General features: G+C 39.5%; 1 protein-coding gene across 5 annotated transcripts in view; it reads right to left on the bottom strand.

Moving 5' to 3' along the window:
- KTN1 (kinectin 1) overlaps positions 1–18,540 on the bottom strand; it is a 95,998-nt gene that overhangs the window by 66,375 nt on the left and 11,083 nt on the right. For all 5 annotated transcript variants that reach the window (XM_083378040.1, XM_083378042.1, XM_083378041.1 and 2 more), the window contains exons 2-3: positions 7,446–7,997; positions 5,574–5,711 (exon numbers count right to left, since the gene is read on the bottom strand). In XM_083378040.1, coding sequence (XP_083234166.1) covers positions 5,574–5,711; positions 7,446–7,968 — 661 coding nt within the window. In that variant the 5' untranslated portion in view covers positions 7,969–7,997. The remainder of the gene's footprint in view (positions 1–5,573; positions 5,712–7,445; positions 7,998–18,540) is intronic.

An 18,540-nucleotide genomic window follows, 5' to 3' on the forward strand; every position in this document is an offset into this window, starting at 1 on the left:
CGGCAATCTCTAACTGGAGGAATCCTAAGGAGGATTCCTCCTCCTAAGGAGGATTCCCTGTGGGCGCGCACAGGACAATGGGAAGCTGATGCTGGCAGCAGGTGCTCCCTAAGGTAATCCGGACCCATGCCATTTAGGGCTTTATAGGTCATCACCATATTAGGGTTGTTAAAATTCATCCTAATTCCTCAGTCTCTCCAATGATTCACCCATACTGATTAAGTCTTAAGATTATATATCAGTATTTGTAATCTATTGTAAGGGTCAACGGTAGCACCATGCACAAGTCAAAGACAAGAGATCTCAACTGATAATAATTCTCAGGATTTTCAGCTTAGCCTTAGACCAGACGTGTCAAACACAAGGCCCGGGGGCCGGATGCGGCCCACGAAGTGGTTTCATGTGGCCCGCGAAGCCATCCTGGAAACAGTGAGGGAACGGCCCCCTCTGCCTTGGCCCTGGCCCAGAGACCCTCCTTCTGCCAGAGACCCTCAGATCTGTCCCACTCCTGCCCAGGCCCCCATAGGCACCCTTGATGCGAACGATGTAGAGCTGGCCACGCCCACCCAGTAGGCCATATGCACTCTAGCCACGCCTACCCAGTAGGCCACGCCCACCCTGGCCATACCCACCCGGCCCCCTGAGGGCAACCGCAATGCTGATGCGGCCCTCAATGAAATTGAGTTTGACACCTCTGCCTTAGACCAAACCTAGATGGCATAAAGAACAAATTCACACTTGAGAATCTTACCTTATACGCTGCAGTTTGCAAGATCCTGAGAGTAAAATCCTAAAAACCTACACTAGGTTATTTGTTAACTTAGTGCTCTTCAGATGGTAGCCAGTACTGTGCATTTAATTCATTATGCATTGTATTAAAATCAAATCAGAATTGTTTTTAACCAATGAGGATTCCTTGGTGCTCTCTGTTGTTTTCTTGCAGATGCTTCATTACCCAAACTAGATAACATCATCAATGCTAGTAAGGAGTGGGGTTTGTTCTTTTTAACCAAATATCAAATGTCTCTCTAAAACTGGTTCAAGCTGGCCATGCTGAAAACCAAAATTACAGGCTAACTTGAAAATTTTCAATATTCAAAATGCCATCTTGCTTAATTGAGCACACTAAAGAGAAACTTCTCTTTAATATATCAATATAGCAGATGATTTTAATTTTATATGAAGAATGAGGAAGAACCTAAGCCCTTAATGGCATTATATATTTTAAGTGACATAGAGTTTTGTGTCTTCCAGCTTTTGTAAAAAAGATCATCTAAAGCAGGGGTCTTCAAACTTGGCCCTTTCACGACCCGTGGACTTCAACTCCCAGAATTCCTCAGCTGGCGTGCCCGGCTGAGGAATTCTGGGAGTTGAAGTCCACAAGTCATAAAAGGGCCAAGTTTGAAGACCCCTGATCTAAAGGCCTGAATTGTGAAAAATGGGTGGGGAAGTAAGAAGAGTTGCTCAATTAGAACAAACCTCTTCTTGTTCAACGTGCAATTCCTCAAATGGGAACACAAACTATATATAAATGGGAAGTCAGGACCCAAATATCGTACAGGTAGTCCTCAACTTATGACCACAATTGAGTCCAAAATTTCTGTTGCTACGCAAGACATTTGTTGAGTTTTGCCCCATTTTAGGACCTTTGTTGCCACAATCGTTAAGTGAATCACTGCAGTTGTTAAATTAGTAACATGGTTTTTAAATAAATCCGACTTCCCCATTGACTTTGCTTGTCAAAAGATCACAGTGATCACATGACCTCAGGACAGTGGAATAATCATAAATATGAGTCAGTTGACAAGCGTCTGAATTTTGATCACGTGATCACGGGGATGCTGTAACAGTCATAAGTGTAAAAAATGATCATGAGTCACTTTTTTCACTGTCGTAAATCTGAATGGTCACTAAACAAACTGTTTAAAGTCAACCTGTATTATGCCCCAATTTGCATTCCACAACATTGCTCTAATATTTTCAGTCTATAGTACTTAATAGGATGTTTCCAATTTCTTTGGACTACAATTGCCAAAAGCTTTACTACTAGCTTTATTGGCTGGTGCAGATAGAAATAGAAATCTAAAAGATCCAGAGAACATATTTGCTTTAAATATATTTTAGATAAGAGACAAGGTTATATATGGTAGCCACTGTTTACCTTATTCTCCTTCAACCTGTTTATCTCTCTTTCAAACTGTGCAAATTGGTAGCGATCACTTGTGGCAGTGAATGACACAGTATAACCAGGGCTTTTTTTGTCATAGAACGCTCAGAACGGAGTTCTGGCACCTTTTTTTGGATGGAACCTTGTAGGGTAGGCAAGGCGGGTTGTATGACGTGTGTGAGTTCCGGCACCTTTTTCTTTTACAGAAAAAGCACTGAGTATAACTATGTGAAACAGGTTGTTCTCTTACCTGTCCTAAATCTGCCAACACTCAAGCTCATTAGATATTGATTCTATTTAAGTGTTGACACCATGAAAATAGCACTGAGATATAGTGATACATTTTCACATTTGTAACGTAATATACTCAACATGAAATTTTCATTTTTCCCAGCGACTGTATTTTTGTTACTCTCTAATGAGCAAATGTGTTCAGCTCCCTCACTCAATGTACGATATATTAATTTTCAGTTATTCTGAAACTATAAACTGTTCAAACTCAACCCCTCCTGGTTATGTGAACTAAAGTTAAGCAAATGCAGTATACCAGACATGTCAAACACAAGGCTCGGGGGCCGGATCCGGCCCGCGAAGTGGTTTCATGCGGCCCATGAAGCCATCCTGGAAACAGTGAGGGAACGGCCCTCACTGCCTTGGCCCTGGCCCAGAGACCCTCCTTCTGCCAGAGACCCTCAGATCTGTCCCACTCCTGCCCAGGCCCCCATAGGCACCCTCGATGCGAATGATGTAGAGCTGGCCACGCCCACCCAGTAGGCCATATGCACTCTAGCCACGCCCACCCAGTAGGCCACGCCCACCCTGGCCATACCCACCTGGCCCCCTGAGGGCAACCGCAATGCTGATGCGGCCCTCAATGAAATTGAGTTTGACACCCCTGCAGTATACCCTTTGTGACCCAGTGTATATGAATACACATGGGCAAGAAACAAACACACACACATACTATTTCATTATACAGCAGAAAATTCTGATGCCCCTTATGTGTATTGGAGGTAAAGAAATTGGAAAGAATTCCAGAAGCCATGTTCTGCCTGCTTTCCCTAATTTGTTTACCATAAGGAAAGTTTAGAATGAAATATCTCACTACAATATAGAAAGTCGTATAACAATCTATGCCCTGCCTAACAACACATATGTAACAGTACATGCATAACATCATACTTTGGATTTAACTAAGCTTTGCTGTATTGGCCGAAATCTAGTTTAGCTATCAGAGGAATTCTTGTTGAAGCGGTCTTTCCAGTAGATGGCGCTACAACCATCTTAAATATAGTATTTACTTTCAACAATATGAGAAAGTCCGGTGACCCAAAGAATAATGAGCAAAGTTGTAAGAAATATGATTCACCAAATGTGGACAACTATGCTTTTGGCCTAAAATATATAAAGAGCTACTTTTTGTGGGAATGGATTAGCCCACAAATCTTACTGTGTCCCCAGAGATTGCATGGTGGCAATTTGGGTACTTGACAACCAGCATTTATTTACAACAATTGTAGCATCCTGGGGTCATCTGATTGTTATTTATGATCTTCCCAGCCAGATTCAGGCAAGCCAAGTCAATGGGGCAAGCAGGATTCATTTAATAACTGTGTGATGTTTAATGACTATGGCAATAAAGGTCATAAAACTGGGTGTAGTCATGACTCATTTAATTATCACCTAGCTTGGCAATAGAATGCCAATTGCAATTGTAGCCGTAAGTTGAGGACTATCTGTATATAAAAAATAGACTTATTTAGAGAGGTAGAAAGATGTTTGGTAGAGGAGAGTGAAGAAAGCAGTGAGTGGACTAGAGGCCAAAACAGTTAACTATTGTCTCTCTGAAAACCCTTGGTTATCATCTTATCTCATCCCCAGCTTACAGAAGTATGAACAGTCTTACCAGCAATCTGATTTGATCTCTCATTTGCATAAGTTTAAATTAGTTCAACTGCAATTACTTGGACCTAGATTCAGAGTCTGTCCACTCTGACCTAAGGACACACCCATCCTTAAATAGCAGGCTCCTTCATCCTAACCCATCAAATAGCAGTAAAGCATGGACCATTTTTGCTGGTTCAGCAGCACTGTTTTACCCTAAATCAAAGTTTGCTGTTCAACAAATTGGTCTGATAATGATGGAAACAGATATCCCCTGAAGGATATGCTTCCAAGCTTATAGTATGGATAAAACTGAAACATTCCACACAATTGCTCAGAGGAGGAAAAAGAAAAACAACAGAATGGTTGTATGTTATGGGATATCCCTAAAGCAGGGGTCCCCAACCCTCTTCCATGGATTAATACTGGCCCGCGGCATGCCAAAAACCGGGCCACACAAACAAGCGAAGCCCCATCCACAGGATGCAGGCAGCGCGCAAAACCATGCTCTCTCCGGTCCGTGGAAAAACCTCGCTCCACGGAACTGGACTCTGATGTCCAAAAGGTTGGGGCCGCTGCTCTAAAAGTATATTTATAAGGTGAAGTATACAGTAATAAATATATACATGCAAACATACTTGCGATGTACCATTAAAAATCATCACACGGAGGAGGAAGAAATAAACAGAGTAAATAAGCAGCGTACACCACTTTAAACTTCTGGAGGAAAGGCAGGGTATAATTCAAATGAGTGAACATATATTGATTCAAGAAGATCAAGCACTTATTTTTCTTCTACCAAAAGGTAACAATTGTCAGTCATGCTATTTCTACCCTAACCTTCCTTTTGTCAGGCAGGACCTCCTTGGTTCTAGAAACAAATAAGTCACAGAAAACTATAGACTCACAGAACTCTGAATGCCACTATTCTTGATATCTACAGTCTGTGGTACAGTTCACGTATATGCATTAAATATTTACAAATCTTAATGAATCATTTTAGTTTCTTTCGTGTAAATTAAGTGGATTCCAGACTATGAAAGTACATGTCATAATGCAATTGTTACATTCTTTAAGTGAAAAAAGGATTATCATTTATTATAATTACTAAAATAGAATTCTAAACTAAGTAGATTCCATTCCATTCATGTAATTAAACAAGCACTGATTCCCCCAAAGTCAGGTAGGTATCTGCACAAGCTAGACTACAGTTTTGCCTTCCATTTTATGGGACAATTGGAGGGAAGCTAACTTTCCAACTTTAGCGTCAAGTATATCTGATTCATGAGAATGATGTTGCTAGCTATTTTCCTTCTTCCTAGTGCATTTGAGAAGGAAGTAAGGCTCTGAGGATTGACACCAAAATTACATCCTCACTTCTACACATGCACAAATTCTGATTTGATTTGGGAGTAATTTTGTGACTGAATTTGATGCACTGAACCCAGAAATATTTAATCCAACAAAGATCACCCACTAAAAGTGTTTATTAAAACATCTGATATAAAATGCACTGAATTACCATTATCTGTCTTTTGTTTCTTTGCAGACACTTTCTTTTTCCCAGAGCCACTTTCTTGCTTGATCTCAGGATGCAATATGAGAGGATCTTGCTTTCTGGATGTGGACAGAAGTGAATCACTCCTGGCATCCTGATCATCTGTTAAAAGAAAAATGAGCTATATTACGCTTTATACTGTACACACTAACACACTAATCTATACATGTCCATACATGTTTGTAGGTATGCATGTATGCTATACATTTATATACACATGTACAAAGATACAACAGGTACAACAGGTACAGCCATGTACAAGTTGCACGGAACACTTAAATTCATATATATTATACGTGATAAAAGTAGTCCTTGACTTACGACCACAATTGAGCCCAAAATTTATGCTGCTAGGTGAGAAATCTGTTAAGTTTAGTTTTGGCCCATTTTACAATTTTCCTTGCCACAGTTGTTAAAGAGATTCATTGCAGCTATTAAATTAGTAACACTTTTGTTAGATGAATCTGGCCTCCCCATTGACTTTGCTTGTTAAAAGGTGGCAAAAAGTGATTACATGATCCTGAGACACAACAATCATCGTAACTATGAAACAGCTGTCAAGCATCTGAATGTAAATCACATGACCATATCTGAATCTCAGACATTTTCTGTACAGTTGGAAAGTTTATGTAGGCTAACAAAATATTTCCAACAGTGCCGAATATTTCTCTTTTCAAAGCTTCATTCGGTAGATCAAGCTTCATTCTAGCAAGATCAAAACAACCTAAAGTTTAAACTGCTGACAGAAAACAGTGAATGCAATTTTGTGTGCCAAGGTTAACCTTTACATATAAAGTTGTTACTAGGTAGGAACTCTTTAATCCATGTGTCACATTCTATTTTGAAATAATTTCTTTATTAATACAAAAAGAAAAAGAAGATATGATAGCAGTGTTCCAATATCTCAGGGGTTGCCACAAAGAAGAGGGAGTCAAGCTATTCTGCAAAGCACCTGAAAGCAGGACAAGAAGCAACAGACGGAAACTAGTCAAGGAGAGAAGCAACCTAGAACTAAGGAGAAACTTCCTGACAGTTAGAACAATTAACCAGTGGAACAACCTGCCACCAGAAGTGGTAAATGCTCCAACGCTGGAAGTTTTTAAGAAGAGACTGGACAGCCATTTTTCTGACATCATCATCATTATTAGAAATAATGTGTTCTTCCTCATTTGCATGGTCTATGTAGTGTTTAAGTCTTAGGATTCATCTATCTGTCTTTCTCACAGAGGCATAAAGGTCGAAACGTCACCAAGACACCCTCAATCCTACACAGGAAAAGACCCAAATACGCCAATACATACATACATACATACATACTCCTCTGAATCCAAGCGTCTTCATGAAGTATATAGGAAATATGCTATGCCTGGATTGCTTAATATTTTAAACCAAGCAAGTGTGAAACATCACTTACAGCCAATTCCAGATCTATCTGTCAAGAAAGAATAGGGAGCTGCCAGCAGGTTCCAGCAAAGCCTTATTTTCAAGGCTAGCAACTTCAAGACAAATCACAGCCACATCCAGTAATTGCTAGGCTGTGCCTTGAAAGACTGTCAAAACTTGTCTTTGAACTCTGTGCCCCTCACTTTGATTCCAGTTGATCATCATCATCGTAACAGATAACATTAGAAACTGGTGCCTGAATGTGCTTAATTTCACTGTTGCTTTCCCATTCCCTTTCCTTTGGGGCCTTGTCATTTAATCTGTAAACCTGCAGCCAATGACTCTTATTCTGTAGTGGCGGTGTGACTTGCTCTTCTACACAATGAAAATATATTGCCACCCCCTTATTCCCTCCCCCCCAAACCCCCCCCCCAAATAGTAACACAGTCGTACCTATTCCATTTTTCTGCTTTTTTTGTCCAGATTTTTTTTTGGACCCAGCTGAATCCGAAGGTGGGGTGGGCTGTTTTGTTACAGGTACGGGGTCCACTTTTTTCCCTGCAGACTTAGAACTCTCCGATTCTTTTGGCACAAGTTCCTCTGAGTTGCCCTTATGTTTCTTCTCCTTCTTCTTGCGCTCCCGGAGACTGCTGGGGGCCTCTGTCACATTCAGTGGGAGAGGGACAATGTGTTCCTCCTCTGACCCCACAGCATCTGACAGTCGGAAGTCCCGAGGGGTGCTCTCCGAGTCAGACTCGTGGAGATTCCCATTCTGCGCCTCTTTTTTCTTGCTCTTCTTCTTCTCTGCTTTCTTTTTATCCGTCTTACTAGGCAGAAGCTTTTGGTCCCTCTTTTGTTTGGCAATGGCTTCATCGTATAGCGTTTCTTTCATAAAAAGCCAAAAAAAGAGGAAGATGACAGCAATCACAACAGAAGGTACTAGGACGATAAAATAGGGAGACTCGTAGAATTCCATTGTGCTTTTTCTTGACTACAGGAACAAATCTGCAAAGAAAATAAGGACAAACGAGAATAAAAATTACTAAGAAGTCTTAAAAAGGCGGTGTTTTTACAGATCTATCACTGAAGCAATGGTGTTTCCAAGTAGCTGATCAATAATGATTTTTTTTAAAAAAAACCACATATCAATAAAATAAAAATATCGATAAGGAGAGTATAGGGAGAACAAAACTTAAAAGAATTACTCCTTAATGATAGAACTATCTTTATTGGGCACCTAAGGGCTTCCTGAACTGCTTCTTGAACCACTGAAATTCTGTCTGCCTCTGAAGTTAAGAATAAGCAGTGAGAACAAGTGGGTATGGCTCTGGGCTATCCATGGCTCGCTTAGCCAAGCATGACATGCAAACATTGGATTTTGAATGGTGTGCACCTACAATACACAGCCTGATTTATTCTTTAATTTCTAAGCTGGAAGATCCCCACATTCATGCATCATATTAAACTCACATAATCAGCTAGCAGACAAGAGGTTGCAGGAGCATATGAACATATTTATCACTAATCCAAGCCTGACACACTAACTGATGTTACAGAATGAAAAGGGTACAATATTACTATTGTGCATCAGTCATTACATTTCACTGGAGTCAGGAAGGAAGTGCAAATCTCCAGAGTACTAAGTGCTCTACACAATGATATTTTCCTGAAAATGCTAAAAGAACTATTATGTGATATTCACACTCACAAGCAATATATATATATATATATATATATATATATATATATATATATATATATACACATACAGATAGATAGATAGATAGATAGATAGATAGATAGATAGATAGATAGATAGATAGATAGATATAGATCTCTTTGAGGAACCCAACAATTTTTAAAATACATCTACATTTATTTTAGCTGGGGCACTAAACTATAAAAAAATTTGTGTGCTTGTGAGTAGCCAAAGTTAAATAATATAGGATAGACTGTGTGCCAAAGAATAATTTGAACAGGGTAGAACAACAGCTAATGACCCTCTTTTACCGGTCTACTATAGAGAGCGTCCTCTCGTATGGTATTGTGGTTTGGTATGCTGGTCTGACAGCCACGGACAGGAAAGTATTACAGAGGGTAGTGAGCACAGCACAAGATAGTGTGGGCTGTTCCCTGACACCACTGGATGACATTGCCAGGGCTCGTTGCCTTGGAAGAGTGAGGAAGATTCTCAGGGATGACTCACACCCTGGACGGTATCTCTTTACTCTCCTACCATCCGGTAGGAGATATAGGAATATAGCCAGCCGTACCAACAGGCTGAAAAATAGCTTTTATCTGTGGGCTGTTAGGCTTTTGAATGGGACATAATCTTATGCAGAATTGACTTGGGAGGGCGGTGTGTGGTGTAGTTGGTTCACATGGTGTGGTAGGATGGAGGGTTTGTTGTCACTGTGTGTTGGGGGGAGAGAGCACGAGGGGAGGCTCAGCTAATCTCAATGTACTTTGACAATAAAGGTTTATTATTTTATTATTTATTTATTAAGTAGCTCTCAACTTATGACCTGAGCCTAACATTTGTTGCTAAGCAAAATAGCTGTTAAGTGAATTTTGTCCCATTTTACAATCTTTCTTGCCATAGTTGTTATGTGAATCGCTGCAGTTGTGAAATTAGCAACACAGTTATTAAGTGAATCTGGCTTCCCCATTTAATTTGCTTGTCAGAAGCTCACAAAAAGGAATCAGATGATCCCAGGACATTGCAACCATCATAAATATGAGACAGTTGTCAAGCATTCCAACATGCTGCAACAGTCAAAAGTGTGAAAACAGTCATGTCACTTTTTTCAGTCCTGTTGTAACTTTGAACGGTCACTAAATGAACTGTTGTAAATCAAGGACTACCTATATTCTGAATTCAAAGTATCAATATTCTTGTTCTAAATCACTTTTCCCTGATCTGACAAATGTCATAGTCATCCTTAAATAATATTTGCTACCGTATTTTCTGGCGTATAAAACGACTTTTTACCCCATGAAAATCTTCTCAAAAGTCAGGGGTCGTCTTATACGCCGGGCGCTGAAACTTTAGGGACAGGGCTGGCTGGAAAACCTGGAGCGGATCTCCTATTTGGTCTGCGCAGGGAAAGCGGGACCAATTGGAGAAGAAGCTGCAGTCTGTGATTTTTTACAGGCTGGGGTCTGGGCGTCTTTCCTTTTAAAGTTGAAGAGCAGCTGCAGTCTATCCCAACTTGAAAGGCAGGTGGGGAATGCAGCAGCCAGAGCAGTTGCTTAGCTATAAGGACACATTTGACTCAGGAACTGGGCTGGCTGGCTGGCTGGAAAACCTGGAGCGGATCTCCCATTTGGGAAAGCTTTAGAGTGAATTAGGAAAAGTTTAATCCACTTGCACTGTTTTATGTTTACATGTTTGATGACAAACAGCCTTATGTTTATAAGTGACAGTTTTCCTACTAAGTACCTGCATGTCATAAGCATTTGAATTAAAATTACCATATTAAAATCAAATCTGATGTTTTTTAATTTTTATTTGGTGTGCGTTGGAAGAGGGGTAGTCTTATACGGCGAGTATAGCCCAAACCCTATAATTTAACAGGAAATGTAGGGGGTCGTCTTATACGCCCAGTCGTCTTATACGCCCAGTCGTCTTATACGCCGGAAAATATGGTACCTTGAGTCTATAAAGACTTTAGCCTCACAAAGCTATGAAAAGCTTGTGTTAAAGCAATGAACCTTCTGAAAATCTTTTTAAATTCAGAACAGAACATGCATTCCATTTATTATTCTGTAGCTAAATTTCTTAAAGTGTTTCTGAGAGCCAAAACATTTCAGACTAAATGAGTTAAACGAAACCTATTCCAATCTAATGCCTCCTAGATGTGCTGGATTACAACTCATAAATCTCAGATAGAAAAAGTTAACCAGCTATTTGCTACTTGTGCCACCTAACAATTAGGCTGCTATACAATTTTTAAATTACTGAATGGGACTCAACTTTCAGGCAAATAATAGTCAAGTCTTCCCATTTCTCCTACCCTTTGAACAGATGACTAAATACTGTGTAAGTACTATGTGAGCATGCCAGATCACAGTTGGGGAATGGTACAGCTATAAACTGAATATTGCATTGAGCAAGTGGAATCAGGGAGTTAAACAGACAGCTACCCAGCTCCCAAGAACATTTGAAAAGTTAAAACTATTTTAATGTGTAGTATGATTGAAACATCTGCAACACTGATAACCTTGGTTTAGAATAGGCTACAACATATCTGGAAGAAATAAAGGAGAGCATGAATCAATCCTCTTTGTACAATATTTCCTGCATAATGACCAGAGAACCCCACAAGTACTGAATATATCTTTGATGGTCAGTAAAGGCTAAATAGTGAGACAGACTACACATCAGACTTTATTAATATAGTCAAACATGAGTGATCATGAAATCCACCGTCGTCTTAAAGTTTATACATTGTTCATCCATACCCTAGATTAGAAGGAGATAAAGATTCAAAATTCTCCTAAATGTAAAGAACCATTGAGATGACCTTAAAAAAACTATGCAGAAGTAGTTAATTCAGGGCAGCTAACCTAGTACACAGGAGAATAAAATTGGAAGCGATTGCTATGTATACCACTTTGAATTCCTGGAGGAATATAAATACAAAAACCAAACAACTAAATTACTTGTGAGATATCATTATAAATCAGATAAACTGAAAGCAATAAATACTTATATTATTTAAAGAAGCACTGCTTCATTTCTCTTTTTATTTTCTACGTTTTTAGTTTAGTTATAGTTATAGTTTATTTGATTTATATACCGCCCTTCTCCTTGGTGGGACTCAGGGCGGTTCACAGTCAGCTTTTATTACTTTTGTTAATAAAGTTATTATAAAGCAGTTTGATCTATTTTTAAACATAGGCAAAATTCAGAGTCTTTTAAATCAGGCAACTCTTCTCTTGATTAAACTGATCCAATTAAGCCTTTTGTTGAGCACAAACTCAGCCCTCCAAATATCCTCTGGGTAAATGCTTTACATTCCAACTATAACAGAGACACATCAAGTCAAATCTATAGTCCTTTGAAAAAGAAAGATCTGAGCAAAGGTGGGTTTTTTTTGCTTTTTTTAAGAAATTGGGAGTGTACCTTCCAGGTATTTGGTTTTAATCAAATTCAAAACATCCTTATAGGAAAAATATTTTAAAGTATTTTAAAATTAATATAATACATTAATGCATTTAAAACAAGAGTATGCTAATATATCAACAATGTCAGCATTAGACATAAGTTTTAAATATGGTTATATTCTCCCCAAAAGAGCATTCCTTGAATCCCAGCTATTACTGGATTTGTAGGTAGTAACTATATTAGGGAGTGTATTTGTGCCAAAAAATTATGCCAATTCCTGAGTTGGCTAGACTTGGCAACAGATATCCACATCTTGGTTACAAACTACTTTCTATATATTTTAGTTGGTAAAAAATATAGTGGGTAGACTATTAATCAGTACAAACTACATGATGTTGATTCTGAAAGATCTTCATGTGGTCTTAAGTCAGCTATTGGGCGTAATTTGAACTGCTGGGAATGAATTTCAAAGCCCTAAATATAATAATATACGGTAATAAGGGACCTTGGAGGTCATCTAGTCCAACCCCCTGCTCAGGCAGGAAACCCTATACCATTTCGGACAAATGGCTGTCCAGTCTCTTCTTAAAAACCTCCAGTGTTGGAGCATTCACCACTTCTGGAGGCAGGTTGTTCCACTGGTTAATTGTTCTAACTGTCAGGAAGTTTCTCCTTAGTTCTAGATTGCTTCTCTCCTTAATTTCAATCCCTTGCTTCTTGTCCTGCCTTCTGGCACTTTGGAAAATAGCTTGACTCCCTCCTCTTTATGACAGCCCCTGAGATATTGGAACACTGCTATCATGTCCCCCCTCACATTTAGGGCATGATTATTTGAAGAACTTTTGTCCTACCATGAGCTTGTCCAGTTACTTAGATCAGCAGGAGAGGACCTTTTGAAACTGCACTTATTCCCCAAAGTTGATTATCTGGCAAAGAGAAGGCTTTTTTCCTATGTGGCTATGAAATGCTCTCCCAGGAAAGTATAGCCATGTGAAAAACAAGACCTTATGTAAAGTTTCCCCCTCCCTTTTTTAACAACTGTACGACATATCAATATTAATCTTTATTTACCCAAAAATAACATATTTCATTTCCTTCTGTGGAAAAAGGAAGTATCTTTGGAACTGAGTATTATTCCTTTTGGCAGAAATAATCTCAAGTAGGTTTCCCAAAGGTACTTTTTCAAAAGGCAACTGGATTTTATTTTTCTTGAAGGTGTTTTGCTTCTCATCCAAGAAGCATCCTCGGTTCAGACAGAATGCTGGGGAGTGGAAGGATTTATATTTCTTATAAATCTCTATCAGTCACTGACATTGACTGGAAGGGATTTTTCCCACTTGTCCATGCATAATATTTTCAGCTATGCAAAGTTTGATGGGTTTCTTTCATGCACAGCCCATTTCAAGTCACCCCACAGCTTCCCAATGGGATTTAGATATGGGCTGTGACTTGATAATTCCAGAGCCTCTATTTATTTTTCTTTTTTCAGGTGTTCTTTGAGGGATTGGTTGGAATACTTAGGCTGTCATCTTGAACTTTAATTAACAGATGGATTCACATTATCCTCAAACACTCTCTGGCACAATGAAGAATTCATAGTGGTGAGCTGCCCAGGCCCTGTTGCAACAAAGCAGTCCCAGACTATAACATTTCCACCACCCTACTTTGCCGTTTTTATTAAGGTCTTTTGAGTGAAATGCTATTTTTGATTTTCACCAAACCTGGTACTGTGGCAAAATAACTCTATCCTTGGCTCATTTGTCCTGATTCTCATTTTAGGTACTTGAGGTAGTGATATATGTTGGGAAGTGCTTACTTTTCATACATGTGAAATGTGCATTGATATTTAAATTAAGATAAGTGGTGCATGATATTTGTTATATCCCTATATATCAATATTGTTGAAATGAAGATCACATATCTACCTTTGAAACATATAGAAAAAGTAAAAAAAATAGTGGGGTGTACTAATTTTTCCCCATGATTATATGTTTGGTTCACCGGCCATCTGACTGTGTAATGATAGAGAGATGAAGCTAGAACCCATGGGATGCAGATTTTGAAGATTTCCCTCAACAGTTCATTAGGGACATGTATAATTTATCCCTAAAAAAGGACAAGCAAAAACTTCAGACAGGTTCTCACACACTTTAATTTGAAAAAGAAATTTCAGCAGATAGCAGCACCTGACTTGAAGATACAAAAAGTCAAGCTGAGCTGCTATCTGGCTAAACACAGTAGGAGAAGAGCTCCATTAGTCCATGGTGGCAAAAAATACATCTGGTGAAGTGAACTGCAGTTCACAAAAGCTTATACCTTTTAATAAAAGCTCTTAGCTGGAAAAAGTGCTACCCGACTCTTTCTGATTACTTAGAGAAATGTCTGGAAATGTCAACAGTGAGAAGCTAAAAAAAAAACCCAAAAGGTGTAATGGCAAATAATTTCTGCATTATTGTCAAAAAAATTATAAAGGCATGTCCCTGTAGAAACCAGAAATCAACTTACTTCTCTCAGGAATTAAAAAGAAAAACACATTCTTATTTTATCATTCTTTCCTAACCACATTTCCAAGCAAGTGAAGGAAGAAAGCTCTCTTCCACAAAGTTATGTCTAAAATACTATGAGGAGGAAAATAACCAATTTAGCTAGAGATAAGAAAAGCCAGCAAAATCTGAAAGTTATAATTTATTTTGGAGTATTATATGAAGAAAGATAGTAATATAAACCAAACAAAAAAATGCAACCAATTTACTATGCTCCATATCCAGGATCAACAATCAAGACATTACAAGATTCTGAAAACAGAGCAAAGTTGATGTCTCTTATGCGTCGATTCGGAGACAAAATCATCATGAAAACTAGAAAGCACAATATTCCTCTTTCTAAAACATGTAGGTAATAAAATGTAGTTTGGCAAAGTTTCAAGGACTTGGAATGGGGCAGGGAAGAGAAAACAGAGGATTGCTGCATTTTTGCAATTTTCTTGTCAAGGGTATAATAACCTGGCCAATGGCAATCATGAAATATTTACTCAGATTTATCCTCATGGAGAGCAAGTTCACTGCAACCCAGCATATCTGGAAGATGAAACTGGGAAAGACTGTTGCATTCATAACAGAGAAGACGGGAATCTATGCTCACTTTTTTGTTTAAAACTCATTTTCTCTTAATTCAAGCCAGACAATTCCTTCCTTTACAAACTAAGCCACAGCATCTATGTAAAGTTTTAAAGTGAGAAGAGGAGGAATATGTCGAAAGCCATGCGGAAAAGAAGTATGAACAGTTTAAATTCACAAAAAGAGCATGAGAATGTCGAGTGTTATAACTAAACAGATTTCTCTAATTGCCAGACAAGATTTAGTATCTTAATGCTTAATCCTATTTTCCAATAGGAAAATGTGGACAAATGAACTGAAATTTACACTGAATTGTAATCTGAAACCCCTTCATGGATTACTGCCTTGTCATGGTGAAGGGGCTTGCGTAGTTCAACGAAGCTATGAGCTATGCCGTGCAGGGCCACCCAAGACGGAAAGGTCATAGCAGAGAGTTCTGACAAAAAGTGATCCACTGGAGAAGGAAATGGCAACCCACTCCTGTATCTTTGCCATGAAAACCCTATGGACAGTACCAAAAGGCAAAACGATATCGACGCTGGAAGATGAGCCCCTCAGATCGGAAGGCGTCCAATATGCTACTGGGGAAGAGCAGAGGGCTAGTACTAGTAGCGCCAGAAAGAATGAAGCGACTGGGCCAAAGCCGAAAGGACGCTCAGCTGTGGATGTGTCTGGTGGTGAAAGGAAAGTCCGATGCTGTAAAGATTTTTTCTCCATAGGAACCTGGAATGTAAGATCCATGAATCAAGGAAAGCTGGACGTGGTCAAACAAGAGATGACAAGAATGAACATCGACATCTTAGGTATCAGCGAACTAAAATGGACAGGAATGGGTGAATTTAATTCAGATGACCATCAGGTATACTACTGCGGGCAAGAATCCCTCAGAAGAAATGGAGTAGCCTTCATAGTCAATAAAAGAGTAGGAAAAGCAATACTGGGATACAGAATGATCTCAGTTCGAATCCAAGGCAAACCATTCAATATCACAGTAGTCCAAGTCTATGCCCCAACCACCAATGCTGAAGAGGATGAAATTGACCAGTTCTATGAAGCCCTACAGCACCTTATAGAAGTAACACCAAAAAATGATGTCCTTATCATCATGGGGGATTGGAATGCTAAAGTAGGAAGCCAAAAGATAACCGGAATAACAGGCAAGTTTGGCCTTGGAGTGCAAAATGATGCAGGGCACAGGCTGATAGAATTCTGTCAAGAGAATACAATGGTCATAGCAAACACTCTTTTCCAACAACCCAAGAGATGGCTCTACACATGGACATCACCAGAGGGTCAACACAGAAATCAGATTGACTATATGCTCTGCAGCCAAAGATGGAGAAGCTCTATACAGTCAGTAAAAACAAGACCAGGAGCTGACTGTGGCTCAGACCATGAGCTTCTTGTTGCAAAGTTTAGGCTTAAACTGAAGAAAGTAGGGAAAAGCACTAGGCCACTCAGGTATGAATTAAATCATATCCCTGTTGAATATACAGTAGAGGTGACAAACAGATTTAAGGAATTAGATCTGATAGACAGAGTGCCTGAAGAACTATGGACAGAGGTTCACAACATTGTACAACAGGTAGCAACCAAAACCAACCCAAATAAAAAGAAATGCAAGAAAGCAAAATGGCTGTCTGAGGAAGCTTTGCAAATAGCTGAGGAAAGGAGGGAAGCAAAAGGCAAGGGAGAAAAAGAAAGATACGCCCAATTGAATGCAGAATTCCAGAGAATAGCTAGAAGAGATAAGAATGCCTTCGTAAAGGAACAGTGCAAAGAAATAGAAGAAAACAATAGAATAGGGAGGACCAGAGATCTTTTCAAGAAAATTGGAGAGATGAAGGGAACGTTTCATGCAAAAATGGGCATGATAAAGGACCAAAATGGCAGGGACCTAACAGAGGCAGAAGAGATTAAGAAGAGGTGGCAAAATTACACAGAGGAACTATACAAGAATGAGCTTAATGTCCCTGATAATCACAATGAGGTGGTCACTGACCTCGAGCCAGACATCCTAGAATGTGAAGTGAAGTGGGCCTTAGAAAAACTGAGCAACAACAAAGCTAGTGGAGGTGACAGTATTCCAGCTGAGCTGTTCAAAATCTTAAAAGACAATGCAGTAAAAGTGCTACACTCAATTTGCCAGCAAATTTGGAAAACTCAACAGTGGCCACAGGATTGGAAAAGATCAGTTTACATTCCAATTCCAAAGAAAGGCAGTGCCAAAGAATGTCCAAACTATCGCACCATTCCACTCATTTCTCATGCTAGTAAAGTCATGCTTAAAATCCTACAAGCTAGACTTCAGCAGTATGTGGATCGAGAACTACCAGAAGTACAGGCAGGATTTCGAAGAGGCAGAGGAACTAGAGATCAAATTGCCAACATACGCTGGATCATGGAGAAAGCTAGGGAGTTCCAGAAAAACATCTACTTCTGCTTCATTGACTATGCTAAAGCCTTTGATTGTGTGGATCATAACAAACTGTGGCAAGTTCTTAAAGAGATGGGAGTACCAGACCATCTTATTTGTCTCTTGAGAAACCTATATGCGGGCCAAGAAGCAACAGTGAGAACTGGACACGGAACCACTGATTGGTTCAAAATTGGGAAAGGAGTCCGGCAAGGCTGTATACTGTCGCCCTGCCTATTTAACTTATATACAAAGCACATCATGAGAAAGGCAGGGCTAGATGAATCAAAAGTTGGAATTAAGATTGCCGGAAGAAATATCAACAACCTAAGATATGCAGACGATACCACTCTAATGGCAGAAAGTGAAGAAGAACTAAAGAGCCTCTTGTTGCGGGTGAAGAAGGAGAGTGCAAAACTTGGGTTGAAACTTAACATTAAGAAAACCAAGATCATGGCATCCGGCCCTCTCAGTTCCTGGCAAATAGATGGGGAAGAAATGGAGGTAGTGACAGATTTTATTTTCCTGGGCTCCAAGATCACTGCAGATAGGGACTGTAGCCAAGAAATTAAAAGACGCTTGCTCCTCGGGAGGAAAGCCATGGCAAATCTAGACAGCACACTAAAAAGCAGAGACATCACCCTATCAACAAAAGTGTGTATAGTCAAGGCTATGGTCTTCCCAGTTGCAATGTATGGATGTGAAAGTTGGACCATAAGAAAGGCTGAGCGCCAAAGAATTGAGGCCTTTGAACTATGGTGCTGGAAAAGACTCCTGCGAGTCCCTTAGACTGCAAGGCGATCAAACCGGTCAGACCTAGAGGAGATCAACCCTGACTGCTCTTTAGAAGGCCAGATCCTGAAGCTAAAACTCAAATACTTTGGCCACCTAATGAGAAGGAAGGAC

Source organism: Vipera ursinii, assembly GCF_947247035.1.
Source record: "Vipera ursinii genome assembly, chromosome: 1".
Taxonomy (NCBI): Eukaryota; Metazoa; Chordata; class Lepidosauria; order Squamata; family Viperidae; genus Vipera; species Vipera ursinii.